At 54.0% G+C, this 17,675-nt stretch overlaps 1 protein-coding gene across 7 annotated transcripts in view; it reads left to right on the top strand.

Moving 5' to 3' along the window:
- The first annotated feature begins 519 nt into the window (after positions 1-519).
- The window catches only part of Ntng2 (netrin G2), a 59,049-nt gene continuing 41,893 nt past the window's right edge, over positions 520-17,675 (top strand). For 2 of the 7 annotated variants that reach the window (XM_021192833.2, XM_029536751.1), the window contains exons 1-3: positions 520-1,504; positions 5,060-5,194; positions 5,423-6,108. In XM_021192833.2, coding sequence (XP_021048492.1) covers positions 5,896-6,108 — 213 coding nt within the window. In that variant the 5' untranslated portion in view covers positions 520-1,504; positions 5,060-5,194; positions 5,423-5,895. Of the gene's footprint in view, positions 1,505-2,400; positions 2,623-4,742; positions 5,195-5,422; positions 6,109-17,675 lie in introns of those variants that run through there. The other 5 variants (XM_029536753.1, XM_029536754.1, XM_029536752.1 and 2 more) reach the window with 5 other exon arrangements.

Genomic DNA, 17,675 nt, shown 5'->3' with positions numbered 1-17,675 from the left:
CCCTCCACCCCACCCCCTCCAGGTCCTTTGTTCTTGATGCATCCAAATGACATCTCCGTAAATACTGCAGCAAGAACTCACCCAAAGGGGACCAGGAGCACCCCCAAAAGACCCACAAAGCGCCCCTGAGAACACCAGGAAGCACTCTTACAGCCCTGGACACAGCCTGGCAGGAAGCCTCCAGGGGGCTGAAGAGAGCACAGGGTTGTCCTAGAGCAGTCAACTCAGTGGCCTCTGCCCGGGCTCTGCTGGAGTCCTCCCACGTGGTCCTCCCAGGCCTGCCCCAGGGAGGCAGAGAGCTCCTTCGCAAAGGCCCTCCTGCCCCCCTACTCTGCGCTCCCTGCAGAGCTGGCTTGGCTTCTCCGTCAAAAGCAGGGCCCATCAGGCTGGAGGCGGCGATGTGTCAGCTGGTATTCAGGCTTTGGTTGTGTGCTCAGAGCGCTCCCCCTCCCCAGCTCCCCAAATCCACCCACCCACCCCTTTACCCACTGCTCAGGGCCTTCTGGGTGGCAGCGCTTCACACAGAGAGAAAGAGACAGAAACCGAGGAGCAGCAGCCTAGAGCCCTGGCTGTGGGGGGTGGGGGCTGACTCACTTGGCCCCCTCCCTGGTGCCGATGGGGCAGCCCCCACACCCCTGGGCGCTGGCACCGAGTCAGGCCCCACAGTTGGGAAGAAGGGAGATGCAGCTCCGCTGTGCCTGACCCGAGTCCGCTGAGGATGCACCCCGATTTCAGGGACCGGTTGGTCCTCGGGCCGACAGGCGATGTGTAGGCAGCGACCCCCCACAGCAGGCTCACTCCGGCGGCCGCCTGCTGGGGCCACCCTGGCCGCGGGCCCGCCGGGACACCCCTGTTCGCCGCGCCCCTCCCCGGGCCGAGCTCGTCCCCGGAGCCTCGCAGTATTTTCTTCCTGCACCTTTAAGAAGACCGTTGCTCCGTGGTGGGATGGTGTGTTAAAGCCACACAGAGGAAGTTACGCAGCCCGGATCAGACCGGGAGATAAAAGCCCCGATGGTGACCGTGAGTGATGGCAAGAGGATTTAGCCTCGGCATTAACTTGGAGCGGAGTGCAGGGGGGCGGTGAGGCGCCCCGCCATCTGGCCGGCGCCGCGCCAGGGGGATGTTCAGGCGCCTGGACCAGCAGCGGCGAAGCCCACCCAGGCCGGGGGCTGAGTGGGGCGCGCGTGCAGGTTCTCCCCTGGCTGCCCAGGGGGCCCCAAAAGTTTGCACTTGTTAGCAGCGACCTCCGATCGGCCCGGGAGGGCGATGCAAGCGGTGCGGTTGGCCCCCTTCCCTGGCCCGCGTCTCTGGGACGGCTGCGGGCGGGCCCCCCGGCGGCCGGAGGGTTCCCCAGCCCAGATTTGACGGTGGCCACCGCAGCAGCGGCGCGGGGCAGGAGTTTCCAGCTCTCAACCCTGCGGTCCCTGCGCCCACCCAGCACCCGCCAGAGGGTGGCGGTCTCCGGCCTCTCGGGGCTCGCTCCGGGAAGCTGCTCCGAGCCTGGGTAAGGCGAGCGGGGAGCGCCGGGGCGGCGGGCGGGGACGGAGGCGCCGCAGTTTCGCCAGGGTGCTTTCATTTTGTAAAGGCTTCGGTGACGGTGCCAGTTCTCCCCGGACCGGGGAGTCACTCGGAGCCTCCCAGCCGAGGTTCGGACGCAAAGTTATCTGGTGGAGGCTGCTACTAAAGGAGGGCTGAAGCCGCGGAAGAGGGGTGTGTGTGCGCGCCGGGTGCAGCATCTTTAAGAAGTAGAGTAGCTAGTCTTCTCTCTGGGCTCCCCGCCACCCAGCTCGTCTTTTTCTATCCGAGCGCCTGTGTGGGGAGGGGATGGGCTGTTACAATAATGCTGCTTACTCCTGTCTGTGAAAAGTAATTTAACCCTTCTCCGCCGGCGCTCCCCTCCCTAATTTAGTCTCCTCCGGGCTCTAAAGGCGCAAGAACTCTTAGCCAGTCAGGTTAGAAACTTCCTTCGGTGCTGTGGAGGGGGTCGGCAGGAGGAGAGGGGGCTCCACCACCGTGGAGAGTCGCACTCCAGGGAGAGCAGAGGCGGGAAGTGGACCTCCGGATCTCGGGTCCGCCCGTTTCAGAGTAAGTTGCGGGTCTGGGCTGGGGGATGGCGGCGACAGGGTCTCCGCGGAGCAGCGGCGCCGGGAAAAAGAATGCAAATAATTCCCTGGAGCTTTGCTCGGTGTCTTTTAATTAAGGGAGGCGATGTCAAATGAGGGGGCAGCCTGGATGCTAGCCTGGCCTTTATTAAAGGCGTGATTATTAATTGCGCCGGTGGTTTGCACCGAACTTCGGAAAGGCAAAATGCAGCGGCGGTTTGTGCTCTATGTGCGGTGCACTCCACTGTCAACGCTCCCGAGCTCAGCGAGGACTCAGCCAGACTCCTGGGTGTCTGCGGGTCTCAGGCTAGCCCCGCCCGTCCTCAGGGACCTACACGCGGCGGCCTCAGCTACACGTCCTCAGAGCTGGGTGCTCTGCCCCGCCCCCAAGAGCCCAACTTTTTGGGGGCCTCCCCAGCCGCTGTGAGGGTGACAGGGAGAAACCAGAGTCTGGAGAAAGCTCCCTTCCCAGAACTGGGGACACCGGGACACCCGAACCCGAACGTCCAACAAGGCAGCGGTGAGCGTGGGACAACCCAGGGCGGGGTGGGGGCGGCGGGGAGGTAACCGCCGGCCGTGGGGTTCCCCTTTCCTTCCCGATCCTTCCTACGGCCTCCAAAGCAAGTTTCACACACCCTTCTACCCTTTGTCCAGCCTGGGTAGAAGAATTAACCTCCGGTGGATTACCCCCTCCCAGTCCCTCCCCCCCCATCCCCAGGGACCCTGCGCCCCGCAGAGGCAAGTTTCCCACAAGGAGAGCGCACAGCCCGAGACTCCAGCAAGAGCCTGTTGGCAGTCCGGCCAGCTCGGAAAGGCGCTAATTCAATAAGACAGAGAAATCTGAGTTCAGAAATCCTGATAAAATCTAATTTTCGGGTTTTAATACCCAGGCTATCAGACCCCCCCCCCCCGCCTCGGTTCCTGAGGACTCTTAAAAGAAAATAAAGCGCATTGATTCCATTTGTTTCAGAGAGCTGCAGTTTCTTAATAATATCAGGTGAAGATTTATTTTCCAAGGAGAAAACGATCCGCGAGGATGCAACCTCTTACTCGGAATTTCTCCCCTGCCGGTTCCTCGCTCCCTGCTATCCACCTCGTTTTTTCCGCGGACTCTTGCCTGAGTCCCCCGCCCTTTATCTTCTTTTTGGCAAAAATCTACTGTAATTTTCGAGTGCTGAGCTCACAGTGCCCCCTCGATGTCAGCAACGCCCAACTGATTGACGGGTTGTAAACACATTTTCCCCTTGCAGATTTTGTTGTTTTCCCCACCCCCCATTTTCTAGGGATTGTGTGGTGCTTAAACCAACCAAATTGCAAAGCGATTAATAGATTTGCAAGTTGCGCCGCTTGCTGCTTGCTGGGGCTCCGGCCTCGGGGCCTCAGAGCCTCGTTGCCTCCCCACCCGGGCTGGAATCCAACGCTGTCCCAGGCAGGAGCAGCCGCTGGCCCTGCAGATGAAGCCGGCAGCTGGGCCCGCCTTGAGAGCCGCAGCCTGGCGCTCAGGTCGTCCCCAGCCGTCAGGAGCGCCCTACCTGTTAGTGAACAGTCGGGAGCCGACTGCTGGAAGAATTAATTAGGGGCATGCTGTTTTCTGGGCAGCTCAGAGCTTGGTTGGAAACGTCCAAACCATTGCCGCGCCCGAGCTACTTTATTTGTACTACATTTTCGCTGGTTGGAAAAAAAAAAAAATAGACGCTTGGTCACGTTCTTCCAGCGAGTTTTCTAGCAAGAAGTGAGCCCGGGCTTGGTCTAGAGCAGGTTTCTGTTTAAGCGGTCAGAGGAGAGGTGTGAAGTGCGGTCTGGCTGGGTGCTCATCCATCTGTATTAGGAGTCTTTCATCCCAAGAAGGGGCAGGGGCGGTCTTAACCTAGATGGATGAGGCCCACTGCAGCCTGCAGCAGAACACTGGCTGGGGGCTTACCCCTGCGCAGCCAGGCTGGACCAAAATGTCCCATCCTCCTGCTTGTCATTTGAGGGCAGGAATGTGCTGTGTCTGGGTGGCAGTGTTTCACATAAACACAATTAACTCCCCTGGGACTTTTGGTATATAATGGCTGACACGGGCTTCCTTCAGGTGAGAGTCAGTTGCTGCCTTTAAATTCCCTAACCTCACATATGACCGCCTGTGAGCATTATAACCAGAATAATTAATAAGAGAGACTTTATTTTTTTGTTTCCTTTCTTACTTATTTACTTATTTTCTACATCCATCACAATAAGCTCGGCTCCCGTTGGCCAGCGGTTTTGGTGGGGGTCCCATGCTGCCCCGGACTCTCCCCTGTAGCACAAGCCTGGGAATATACTAGAGTCTGAGAGTCATGTGTCTCTAGACGCAGTACTCCTATTAGCTATATCTATTTTCGCTTTTAAATGATTACTGCTGGCTTAAAATAGATGCTACTCTCCTAAAATGATTGCAAACTGTTGGCCTTGGTCAGAGTCTAACACAACAGAACACTTTATTCCCATGGAAGCTTGCGGCCTCCCAGCCTCTCACTGTTAACTCATTTAATTCATGGTTTCTCATGGTGCGGGTGACAGGGAGCTGACTGTGGGTGGCCCACACAGAGACCTTCCTATTGGTCTGTAGCAGAAGGAGCGCAGTCTGCTCCGCTGGATGCTCAGGGCCTCCTTCAACAACTTGGACATTTTGTCTGGTCTGGCCTAGTGTGTTAAGGCAACTGTTAAACCTTGGCTCATGGGGAGGGCTTTAGGGAGTTCCTGATCCTCAAGACAGGTCACTTCCACTGAACCAACACCCTACAGATGATAAAGAGATACACCACCTTTTTAATAGCGTGCCCACCTCTAAACATGTAACTCAGATATTAATAAAAAACAAAATAGTCCAGCTTTCTCTGGAGATTGCGCTAATGCAACCTATTTTTTTGTACAGATTTTGCCAGACAGCTTTGTTCTTCTATGTCTCTAACTGCTCCCCCCTTAATTTGTTGCAGGTGCTGCTGCTAATGAACACATTCTCTCTCTTTTCTCTTCACAATGAAAGCCAAGCCTGAGCCCAGGTACCTGGATGAAGTGAGAGTTGAAGTCTCTGGAATTTCACAATGAGTGGCCGATGGCTATGAGCCAAGGTCAGCCGGTCCCAGTGCCTGCCCCACACCAGAGCAGAGGCAAATGGCCTCTCCAGTTAACACCTCAGTGGCTTTTTTTATAGTCCATTCACAGGGTCGTTGCCACTTTCAGCCCATATGAAAAGAAATCTTTTTATTGGTCTAAGAGACCAAGTCCAGTCCCAAAGAGGGGACTGGTTTCCATCTAACACGCACACCTCCTGATTCCGTGTTATCTTCACTGTGCAGGCTGGTATGCGGTTGTGTGCAGCACGTCGCACATTAAGGGCCCTTTAAAGACCTGGATTGATTGGAAGGACAAAAATTAAAAGCAATCTGATCCAGCCCCATGCCGGATCCCTGCGGATTTCCTCCTTATCCCATTTCCATCCACTGTCACAATTTGAGAGCCTGCCCGATTTGATCAGCTTCACCTCCAGGGGAGGTGTAACACCAAGGTTAGGAGGACACCAAGTTACAGGCAACTTTTTGATCTGCCCATCAGCAGCCTGAGAAACGCTGGCTCTGGATTTTCTGTATCAGCCATTTGGAAAACACAGCTCCCACTATTGGCAGACCTGCAGTGTTCAAGTCAACAGTACATTCCAGACAACACCGCCTGGCAGATGTGGCATTTCCATGCTGAGGTCCCAAGTGCCCCCTGACCCCACCACCACCTCTCCAGTGCCCCTCTGGGCCCCACCCATTCGGACTGCGCAGCCATGCTGCGCCTGCTGGCTCTCTTCCTGCACTGCCTCCCGCTGGTCTCTGGGGACTATGACATCTGCAAATCCTGGGTGACCACAGATGAGGGCCCCACCTGGGAGTTCTACGCCTGCCAGCCCAAGGTGATGCGCCTGAAGGATTATGTCAAGGTCAAAGTGGAGCCCTCCGGCATCACGTGCGGAGACCCTCCTGAAAGGTTCTGTTCCCATGTAAGTCGGCCCTTGGCTTCTCCATCACTGAATTGAGGGGTGGGGGACTGTGTGCAGAGACAGACCTGGGGGTGGCTGAGCAGAACCAGAGGGCCCTGCCTGATACAAGACCGACTCCAAGTCCCACCAGGGAAGGTGCCAAAGCCAAGCTGCCCTGAGGACCGGGGGGTTGAGTGACATTTTGTGGGTGGAAGCAGTCTTGGCCAGCTGACCCTGGCATGGTTTCCTGCCAGGGATTGCACAGCAGTCCTAGTTCCTTGACTCAAAGCCAGTCCCTCCTCCTTTGCAGGAAGTCAGCATTCAGACCAGAGATCTGGATACTATCTGCAAGGTTACCCTCCAACCTGCATGGGTTCTCGCCCCCTCCCCCTGCCCAGTCCAGTCTAGTGCATAGGTGGCATTCATGATCCCAGCTCATGCCAGGCACTACTGACCAAGCATTTTGAAGGCGGAAGCAGGGGTGAGGAGGTCAGGCTAAATAGGACAGCATCTCAGCTGGTGCTATCCCCTAGTCAAGAGGTCAGCACTGAGGCCTCTCATGTGAGCTCCGAGAAGAAGGGGTCTTGGAGCTATCAGGAGCCTCGGTGCTTAAGCAATGTTAACGAGGGCAGTGGGAATAGCGGTGTTTGACAAGTGCTCAGGATGTGGGGTCGAAAGCCCAAGCAGTGTTACTCTATTGAGTTTTCCCCTGGGTGGGAGGGAAATGTTGAGACAGGTCTCAGACCAGTGTCACCATATCGGGGGTTCTGTTCTGCCAGCTGTAGGATGGGTGCAGCAACACAGTACATTAAAGGGTCAATGGCTCTGTGGAGACACGTTGTTCAAAGTCAGAGTGGGCACAGAGAAGGTGTCCCAGATGTTTAGCTCTTTCTGGTCATACGGATAGGGAAACTGAGGTGAGGGTGGGGGGCTTCGGGGAAGGCCCTTGGCCAAGGTGACGCAGCAGAAAGTGGTGAAGCTGCTGAGTTAGGCTTGGCCTGCCTGACGCAGCTGCCTATGCCTGGCAGAGGCTGGGCAGAGCAGCCAGAGGAGCAGGCAAGAGGGGTGCGATGTCACCCTGCAGGTGGCTGGTGCCTCTGCGTGTCCTTGGGGAAAGCTGGGTTTATTGCATAGTCAACCCGGTGTCCCAGACCAGACTCCTAAAAATGTCTCAGTCCCTTGGGGTGGCTTCAGTCACCATGCAGAGAGAGCAGCTAGCTTGGGAAGGTAGATCCCTACTTGGGCTTGTCAATGGTGATGAGGCTGTCACTGTAGGTGGTAGTTGGGCCTGGGCCAGCTTAGAGAAGGGAGGGAGTGAGAGAAGGAGAAAGAGAGAAGACAGCCCAGGGCTAGGAGCCAAGATTGGATTATGTATGGACATTGTCGAGCATCGAAAGACCACGCTGGCTCAAGACAGGCAAAGGGCCCCCTGAAAGTTAGAGCTGAGGCGATAGAGAATCCCATTCTGAGCCCTTGTCTCAGCTCCTGTGGGAACTGCTTCAACCACACACTTCCCGGGCAGAGTCTCAACATGATTTTGTCTTTTAAGTATTAATCATTGCCAGGGTTGGGGACAGTTCATGGAAATGGCTTCTATTCGAGTGTGTAGGAGCTACAGACGACCACCAGAAGCAAATATGGGACCCTCTCCTGGTTCATGACCTTGATGATGCTGAGCTCTGGGGTCTGGATAGGTGGGAAGTCCAGGAGGAACCTCTGGGCATTTTATCACTTGCTTGATGGCTGCAAACGTTCCACGACAGGCAGGTACAGCGTTGCCTTTGATTACAAGTGTGAGACTAGGGAGAATGAAGTGCCACAGGGGCAGGTGGAGGGCAGCCCTCAGAAGGTGCTTCGAGGTAACACCCCAGTCTAATCCCTTTTTAAAGATTAGAAAGATTGCCTAAGTCATGCCAAGGTCAAGGAGCTTAGCAGGCAAGCCAGAAACTGTCTGTGGCCAGAGCGCGTGCTTATCCACCAGGGTCCGCGGCTTCCCTCTATGAGCCTCCGTTTTCTTCCTGTTTCAATAAAACACGCTAATGTAGGTGTAACGTCACTGCGCTGGCAGGGAGACAGCTGGGCCAGGCACTAGCGAGCATGGGCACGGGGGAGTGCTTTAACGTGCAGTGGCCGTAATTATCTTACGTCACCATTGTTATCACTCCCTCGGTGGCTGTCTGGGTTTCTCTGCTTCCCTGGAGTATATTGCTTCACTCCAGCCTTGACCACATCCCAGTCTGCACTTCTGGGCTACAGGCGGCAGCGGGTGGTAGATGAACACCCTAAGCCAGAGCAGGTGTGCCTTGCTAGCCAGCAGAGGGCACCCTGGTGGCAGCCAGACCACCCAGTGCCCTCGTAGTCTTCTAAGCTAGGGCCAGCTCATCCCTGCTCTCTGGCAATCCTCCTGCTAATGGGTATGGGCCTGCCTGTCCCAGCAAGCAGGCAGACAGAGCATGAACCCTGGAACCGCCCTCCCCCCAGAGTACAAGACAGACGGGGGCAAAAGGGCAGTTGCCCTTTTCAGCCCCAGGGTGTGGCCCCTACTCTCCCAGGTTCCTGTCCTTCAGCAAGGCCACTAGAGAATTGAATTGAAAATTCCAGCCTGGTAAGGAAGGGGAGGGGGATAAAAGACAAGATAAATGAATAAATAAAAACCTATTGGCTCTAAACGCGCAAGGAAAATGAATAGGGATGAGCTTTCGGCAGTGGGTTCTTGGGCAAGGGCAAAATTTCAATGAGAGCTGCGGGTTACAGAGGGAGCCCTGGGAGGGGAGGGAGAGGGAGGAGGAAGAAAGGGAGGAGGAGGAAACCAGCAGAAAAGGCTCTTTTAACTTTTCACAGGGTGACAGCTATGGTTCCTAGGACCCCTCTGGCATGAGGCAAATGAGCTGGAGCCTGGATGGGCAGTGTCTTAGCACATCCTGCCTGCAACCTCCATTCCTTTCTCTATGGCAGGGGACGGAACCCGGGACTTAGGACAACAGCGGTGAAGGAGGAGGGACTGAGTGTGCCCAAGTATCTCGAAGCCTCATTGCCAGAATGTGGTCCCTGGACCCCAGCCTCATCTGCCTGAAAGACAGACTCCCAGGCCCTGCTAGACTGTAGGGCATGCAGACACAGACAGGGTGTGGCCTATGATGGGAAAGCTTATTCTGAGGGCTCAGGGGTCTACAGTTTCCCTGGGACCTCTGCAGCTTAAGAGGAGTGTTGATCACTTCTCGGGGAACGGAGGGTCGGGGGGAGACATGGGGGTCCCAAGAGAAAGGTATTGAGTCAGGCAGAGGTCATCTGGGCTGAAACCTTGAGCAGCAGGGTGGAGTACACCAAGTCTGTGCGAGTGAGACACTGGCTGCTTCTAGGGCAGAGACCTATTTTGGTGGTAGTTAGAGACCTGCAATCTGGAATAAGCCATTCAAATTCTCCACACTGGGCAGTGGATGTGGCTCAGCTACTGGAGTGCACAGCATCCACAAAGCTCAAGGTTCAGTCGCTGACGGGTATTGTGGCAGGAGGGTCGGAAGTTCAAGGCCAGCCCGAGCCAAATGAGATCCAGTCTCAATAGACAGAGGTGAAGCTGTAGAGATGTCTCAGCAGTTAAGAGTACTGGCTGAGTTTGCAGAGGACTCAGGGGTGATTCTTAGCCCCTGCATCCTGGTTGACAACCATCTGTAACTCCAGTTCCAGGGGATCTGACGCTCTCTGCTGGCATCCATGGGTACTGTACACATACATGCAGACAAAATACAACACACATTTATATATATATAGGTTTTTCAGGACAGGGTTTCTCTGTGTTCCCTGGCTGTCCTAGAACTTGTTCTGTGGACCAGGCTGGCCTCAAACCCAGAGCACCATGGTCTCTGCCTCCCAAGTGCTGGGATTAAAGTCATATACCACCACTGCCCAGCATAATTTTTAACTTAAAAAAAAAAAAACCTGGACTTGGTGGCAGATGCTTTTAATCCCAGCACCAAGAAGGCAGAAGTAAGTAGATTTCAGTAAGTTCAAAACAAAACAAAAAAACAAACAAAAATAACAAAGGACCACTGCCTACACATCAGCTTCTCCATCTAAGAGCCTGCCTTGCCCACGTCATCGCCTCCCTAAAGAAGCAAGTCTCAGAACCTGCAGGTGCTTAGTTAGAACTGTTCATTATTAGCCTATAGCTCATCTCCATCATCTTGAGTTTCCCATGTTGAAATGTGTCAACATCCAATTTGTCTAAGAAGCCTCCAGAGATATGACAGTTTTCAGTCCCACTCCATGTAAGTTCAACATAGGATGGGGCTAGTTGGAGACCACACCCAGGACGCTGTCACCAGCTCAGTGCCTGACACAGGTACTTCCTTCATAGGGCTCTAACAAGAGTGCCTCTCACCAGACAGTGGTGGCATATGCATTTAATCTCAGCACTTGTGAGGCAGAGGCAGATGGATCTCTAGGAGTTCGAGGCCAGCCTGGTCTACAGAGTGAGTTCCAAGACAGCCAGGGCTACACAGAGACCTTGTCTCAAATAACAACAACAGAGTGCCTTCTTGTTGTTTTCAAGCCTGAGAACAGTTTACTGGACGAGTGAATGGATGGACAGAGGGATGCCATGGACCAGGAAGGCTTCCATAAAGAGGAGGGATGAGTGCTGAACCTTGAGGAAGACCCAGGGCTCTGATCAGGATCCAGGGCAACTGGAAGCATTCACTTTTCCCCTCACTGCTGTGGGATTTCCCAGCTCCCTGCTTATCTCAGTTGTAATGTCTTGGAGTTGCCCGCACCAGCCTTTAGCCTTCTAGGACAAGAAGAGATCCCAGGAGGGCATCTTGCAGCACAGAGAAGTCTCTTGCTGTGGATAGACAGGAAAGGATGGAGCTGTGCTGAATGCCAGGCTGGTGGAGGTCACTGGTGTCTCTGACATTCCTGGTGGCAAGCATTGGGTTCAGACATCCTGAGATGATCAACAGAATTTCAAAGTAGTGAGGACACAAAAGAACCCAGAAGAAATACCTACCTACTCAGAGTACCAAAGACTCGGAGACCCTGCGCCTATCGCCTCTCTGAGCTCAGCTTCCTTTCTGTCCACATCCCAGTTTTTATTTTTATTTGCTTATTTTTTTGAGGCAGGGTTCCTTAGAATCAAACTTGGCCTTGCAGTTGCTATGTAGCTGAAGCCGAACTTAAACATGTGATCCCCCTGCCTCTGCCTCACAAGTGTAGACATGAGCCACCACATCTAGTTTCTGCCATGCTGGGGATTGAACTTACAGCTTTATGCATGAACTCAGCCATGTCCACAGCTCCTACTCTAGTTTTTGAGTACTGTGCCTTTAGGTGAGGCAGGCACTTGGTGGCTCCCTAGGCTGGCTTTGACACTGACCCCTTCTGGGCTGTGGAGCTTCAGATGAGGCCTTGTGTCCCCAAGCTCTTCTTTTCTCATCTGGAAGTGGGGTTGACACTTTCAGGCCTCCATGTGTCTCGGAATGAGGTGAGGTAAGAAGCCAGCATCAAAGGAGCTCCCAGAGAAAAGATGTTTCCACGCTAGAATTAGCTAGAAGAGCAAACGGGACAAACACAAAGAGACAACAGGCAAAGATGGCACCTCGGTCAAAGTGCATGACAGAGTTATAGGGGCAGTGGTCAGAGATGGAAATCCTGAAAGATTCCAAAGCAGGAGAGAGTGGGTGGTGGGGAGCGGCAGGTTCCTGCTGCTGTGCCTGAGTGAGGCCTAGGAACAGGGAGCCACACACTTACCACTGCACTCTCCGGTCAGTTTCTCCTAGTGTGTCTTTTAGACCAGATGTTGGCTGACTCTCTGTGGAGGGTCAGTGGGTGGGTGGGGTGGCTGTGTTCCACCCTTACCCCAGGTCCCCCTCTGTTCCTCTCCTTCTCCAGTCATCCAGGGCAGTTCCCACCCTGGGACTGCTATATAGTAAATACTAAGTCAATATGTCCAAACTTAAGAACAATCGGAGATCGTCCAAGGCCAGAGGAACCCCACTCTGTAAGCATACTATAGTGGGGTCAACCCAGGGCAAACCCAGTGGCTGGCCGCTGGCTGCTGGCATCCCCTCTGGCCCTTCCCACAAGTGCCTGAGACGCACCTCATTCCTAGCAAGTACTAGGTTCCTGATGGAGTCCTGGCCCTGGGGCACAAGGCTCTCCACCCTGGGCCTCCATCTACCCATTCCCACCCAGAGCTTGATCTCACACAGTGACACGTGGTAGGACTCATGGGACCTACGCCGGAGGCCGCCTGTGGCAGCCGAGAGCTAAAACTGCTCTTAGACTTGGCAAGCTTACGTGCTCACTTTATAGCTCACCCAGGTGAGCCCTCAAAAACTGTCACCTCTGTCCCCAGAGCTACCTCTCTGAACTGTATCTTGAAGACACCAGGAGTCAGGGATCCCACTCTTAGCCCTGTCAGCAATGGCTTTCCTGCAACAGTACCACGAGGCAGGATATGGTGATGGTGGGAACATATATGATCATATATATGATCATTAAAGTCAGCACTTTTGACAGTCCTTGAAGTAGGATTCTGGGAACGTGCCCCTCCGTGCTGGCCCACCTGCCCTGGCAACATACATATTGTGCCTATTTCTACACTTGATGTATGTAACCTTTTCTTCCTCTCCATAAAATTGTCACACAGATGAGGGAGGGGACACTTAGGGAAGTGGAAATACCCACAGTTGCACAACAAAAGCCAGGATCCCCTCAGAGCTTTGTCCTCTTGCTTCCCCCAAGCCTTCTTCCCTCATTTATTCACAAGTCTGAATGGCTGTGGTGACCCTGGGCAGTTGTGGGGAGACCTGGCTGTAGGAAGGGGCTGAAATTGAACTCCCACTTGGATAACCAGATCTCAACCCTGGCAGGGGCAGGTGTGTGTCTAGAACCGCCCCCTCCCCAAGCCTCTGTGAGGAAGATCCAGTGTAGTTTGTCTTATGTCTCTGGGGACGATTCACACCTCCTCAGCCCCCATTCCATCTCCCTCCTGCCGCCAAATCATTTGTCCACTTGACTGGAAGCACTGCCCGGGGAAATAAGTGGAAATTAACCAAGACCCTGTACATCCCCGCCACCAGGCACACTGGCGGCTGCTGGGCAAAGGTGAGGAGGAGGCTGGGAGAGGCATCTGCCAGGGAGGCTGCAGGTTCTTGCAGAGGGCCCTCCCCTCTGGGGGATCACAAGGCAGTAGGCAGCAAGAGGGGAGAGGGAGAGTCAGTGGTGCTGGGGAAGGCAAAGTGCCCCCCAATCCAGAACCTTTCCTAACAGTTGTGTGGCTGATACTGTGCTGGGCCAGCTCCTTGGAACAGGTCTGCAATAGCTAGGCAACATTTCTGCCTTCCCCAAAAGAGGAAGAATAAACTAGGGGATCTGGGTATATGCCCCTGAGCCCCCTGCACTCCTGACTCCCTCCATCCTACTGACTGGTGGACCAAGAGAAGCATCGTCCTCCTAGACACCAAAGGTGACCTAGGAGGACCAAAGGCAAAACCCCTTCCTGTCTCAGCAGCAGGAAAGTCTCAGTGGGGGCTCCTGACTTACAGAACCCCAAAACCGTCTGAAAGCCTATAGGGCCCTCTGGAGTAGGCCCCAGGCATGTGTGCAAACATTCGTGTATGCACATACAAACACAAGAATGCATGCTGTGTGGGCCCTTCCCATGTGGGACAGCTAGAGTCACCTGTGGACCCCAGTAGCCAGCGATGCAACTCAAGAGGATCCTGCTTTCCAAGGCTTTAACCTCAGGGAAGTCAGGGTGTCTTCTTGCTATCTAGCCATTGTGACTCCACAGCCTCCAACTCATTAGAGCCGCACATAGTTAGTGCCTAGTGTTTACTAAACAGTTAACATAAACTAATTCAACTGAATCTATACAGGTAGGATATTTTAAATAGCGTAAATGCGAGCAGTCTCGGAGTCAGAGAGGTTAAGTCACTTGCCCAAGCTCACACAGCTTCTAGCATACTGGGCTGTAGATCTCAGTATCTGCCCAGGTTCCGCGGCTGATGGGGGTGTCTCTGATTACCTCAGAAGGAAAGGGAGCCGGAGGTAGCTGTGTGTGTGTGTGTGTGTGTGTGTGTGTGTGTCTGTGTGTCTGTGTGTCTGTGTCTGTGTCTGTCCGTGTGTGTGTCTGTGTGTCTGTGTCTGTGTGTGCGTGTGCGTGTGTGTGTGAGTGTGTGTCTGTGTCTGTGTGTGCATGTGTGTGTCTGTGTGTGCGTGTGTGTGTGTGAGTGTGTGTGTGAGTGTGTGTGTGTCTGTGTCTGTATGTGTGTGAGTGTGTGTGTCTGTGTGTGCGTGTGTGTGTGTCTGTGTGTGTGTGAGTGTGTGTGTGTGAGTGTGTGTGTGTCTGTGTGTGTGTGTGTCTGTGTCTGTGTCTATGTGTGCGTGCGTGCGTGCGTGTGTGTGTGTGTGTGTCTGTGTCTGTGTCTGTGTCTGTGTCTGTGTGTGCGTGCGTGCGTGCGTGCGTGTGTGTGTGTGTGTGTGTGTGTGTGTGTGGTGTGGTGAGCAGAGTCCCCATCAACCCTGGAGGAAGGAGGCTGACGAGGAGTGATGCTGTGTTTTCCCGCCCACTGCTCTTTGAGCTGAGATGGAGCCTGCTAATCCACTTATTTGATAACTCGCTTGCTCCGTGTCTATTTGGAAGCATGCAATCTCCCACGCACCAGCTCCAGCGAAAGCGAGGTGGCTTGGCTTAGAGGAACCTGATCTGCCTTTCTGGGGATGCAGTGGTGAAACTATACCCACCAATGGACAGTAATGGACCTAAAAATAGAGGGAGCAGGGAGAGGCAGGGGCAGGGAATGGTTCTGGGTCTGACTGTCCAGCACTGGGCAGTCCTGCCTGCCTGCTCACCTGAGCTGCCAAGCACTTGGGATGCTCTTGCCTGGAGAAAGTATGAGACTAGGAATGGTGAGGAGACGGAAGGTCCTACTGATGCCACTGCCCGCCTCAAGATGGGAAGCCATCGGAGGTCTGGAGGCAGCGATCCTGCCCTCTGCACTCTGGAACTTCCTGAGTAGTCATAAGCTGTCCGTTGCCTAGGAAAACTCCAAGATCTGTGCTGTGCTGTGGGTGTGGGTGTCCCTGGGCCCTCCACTGTGAGGTGGGCCAGAGGGTCTGTGAGGTCCTTCTACCAACCATCTCGGTGCCCCAAACCCAGCTGCATGCATCGGTCTATCTTTGACTGGGGTATTAGCTGCTTTTCTTTTTGTGGTGACAAAATGACGGAGGGAAAAAACATATTTGGGGAGTCACAGTTTGAGGGTCCAGTCATCGTGGTTAGGGAGTCATAGTGGCAGGAGTGTGAAATGGCTGCTCACACCACCCCATAGTCAGGAGCATAGAGAGAGGAACACTGATGCTCAGGTCACAGCAGCTGGGACCAATGCTCACAGTGTGGTTGATGAGAACAAAGGGCTTCCTTCTTCAGTTAAACCTCCCGAAAACAGACATGCTCAAAAATGTATCTCCTGGGGGACTTCAGATCCTCTTAAATCCATGATGAAGATGAACTCTTACAGCTGTTTAGTTGGTTGGATGGTTAATTGGTTTGTTGGTTAGCTGTTTGGCTGGTTGATTAGTTGGTTAATTGTTTTTTGGTTAGCTAGTGGCTGTCTGATTAGTTGGCTAATTGGCTTACTGTTTATCTGCTTGGTTGATTTGCTGGCTAATTGGTTTGCTAGTTGGCTGGTTGATTAGTTGGTTTGTTGATTGGTTGGCTATCTGGTTATTTAGGTAATTGGTTAGTTTCCTGCCCCACTACCAGAGGAGAGCTCTGAACCTAAGACCCATGAACATTGTATCCCTTCCTTTTGTCTGAAGGCAAAGTCTGAAGCTGCTTCCAGCAGAGTGACATTCGAATGCCTGACAGTAGCTGATGAATGCATAGAAGAATAAATCTGCACCTCTGGCCCAGACTCACCCTGACCTGAGGCTGCACCTACAGAGTCTGCAGCTGCCCAGGGGGCGTTCCACCTTGTGGCTCTGCCACATCTCTCGACTCCCCCAAAGAGAAGTAGGAAACCACCCACGGCCCTCTGCAGGGACCATCCCAATCTGTCTGGGTGCTCTGTCATGCCTAGCCTAAGACTTTTTTCTGGCTGCTGAGGTCCCCAAAGAGGGGACCCACCGAAGAGGCTCTCACTCTGCAGCCCTGAGTCCATTGCATGTGCCATCCTCTGTCCTGTCTTCTCAGAGCACCCTGAGGAGGTCACAAAGCTTGCTGTTAGCCAAAAATGTCATTCTGTGACACTGTGGTCAAGTGTACAAATAGGCAGCTGGGACAGAGCCAGGGAGTGTCCTCAGGGAGGGGTCGGAGAAGTGCTTAGCGAGGGATGCTTGTGCAGTTACCTGCCACTGGGTGGCGCCCTCAGATAGAAGTGCCCTGGTCTGAGAGAAGACATGGAGAATCTGGTGAGGTGGCTTGGTCAGCAAAGGCTTGACAAAGAAGCTGAGGAATGGATCCCAGAACTCCCTCACAAAGGTGAGCACTTGTAAGGTGCCGGTGATCCTGGCTGTGAGATCCCTGAGGCTCAAATGACCAGCCTTAGGGCTCACTGGCAGCTGTCCTATATGATTTGGAAAATTCAAGGCCAATGAGAGACTTTCTCTCAATGTCTGAGAACAATACCCGAGGTCATCAGGTTGTCCTCTAACCTCTACAACCCCCCCCCCACACACACAGACACACACACACACACAGAGAGACTTATGGACCTTCCCCTACGTCACCCCCAAGGCCCCAAAGGAAGCGGAGGTTACCTGGAGAGGGGCTGGAGATCAGAGAGAGACGGGCTGAGTTGGGGGCAACGGGCAGGACTAGAGCCCAAGACTTGAGCTCCTGAGGCTGCCAAGTGCTGAGACCAAAGAGGGGAAGGCATAGACCTCATCACTTTACACAGGGTGCCTGGTGTCAGCTGGAGGATGAGCTGGAGAGAGGAAGCCAAGGGGCCGGTGGTGTCTCCTGTGGGAACAGGACAGGGGCTGGGACAGAGTTACCAGTTAGTGGTGATTAGGTTCGTTGCCCCTGTGGGTGCCTTTGACTGTCTGTGTCTGTCCCAGGCCCCAGACCTATTGCCCTAGTCTTCAGCAAGCAAGCCCAGGACAGCTGTCACCAGCAAGGGGAATGACCAGGGCTCTAAGGGCCCCAGAGCTGTCTGGAGGGGCCATGCTACCCTGCCCTCACTCCACCCTGTGCTGGAATCCTCACAGCCTGCCTTTCCCCCTGGTGATGAAATATTCATGTCAGCAGAGTAGGTCCTCTCTGGGAAGGCTGCCTGCGTCTAGCTTACGCCTTGCACAAGCTTTTAAAGAACGGAGCTTTTCCTACCCTCTAAGCATTTTCTAAGTCTCCAATCAATAATGCACTTTACCAGAGGCTTCCTCTTCTCCAAGCCTACCCTTCCTCCCTCTTCCTCTCTTTCCTCCTCCCATCCCTTTTCCTTCTCTTTCATTTACTTGTTTAAAAAAAAAATTAAGTAACTATCTCAAGCTGCTCAGTTGCTGAGGGTAGCCCCTAACTAACGGGGAATTAGGTAGGTACGAGGGCAAACCACCCAGAGTGTGAGCTCAGGGATGAGGTGTGCAGGTGC

This window comes from Mus pahari, chromosome 3 (genome assembly GCF_900095145.1).
Source record: "Mus pahari chromosome 3, PAHARI_EIJ_v1.1, whole genome shotgun sequence".
Classification (NCBI taxonomy): Eukaryota; Metazoa; Chordata; class Mammalia; order Rodentia; family Muridae; genus Mus; species Mus pahari.
The sequence above is the reverse complement of the archived record's forward strand: the minus strand, read 5'-3'. Positions and strand labels throughout refer to the sequence as shown.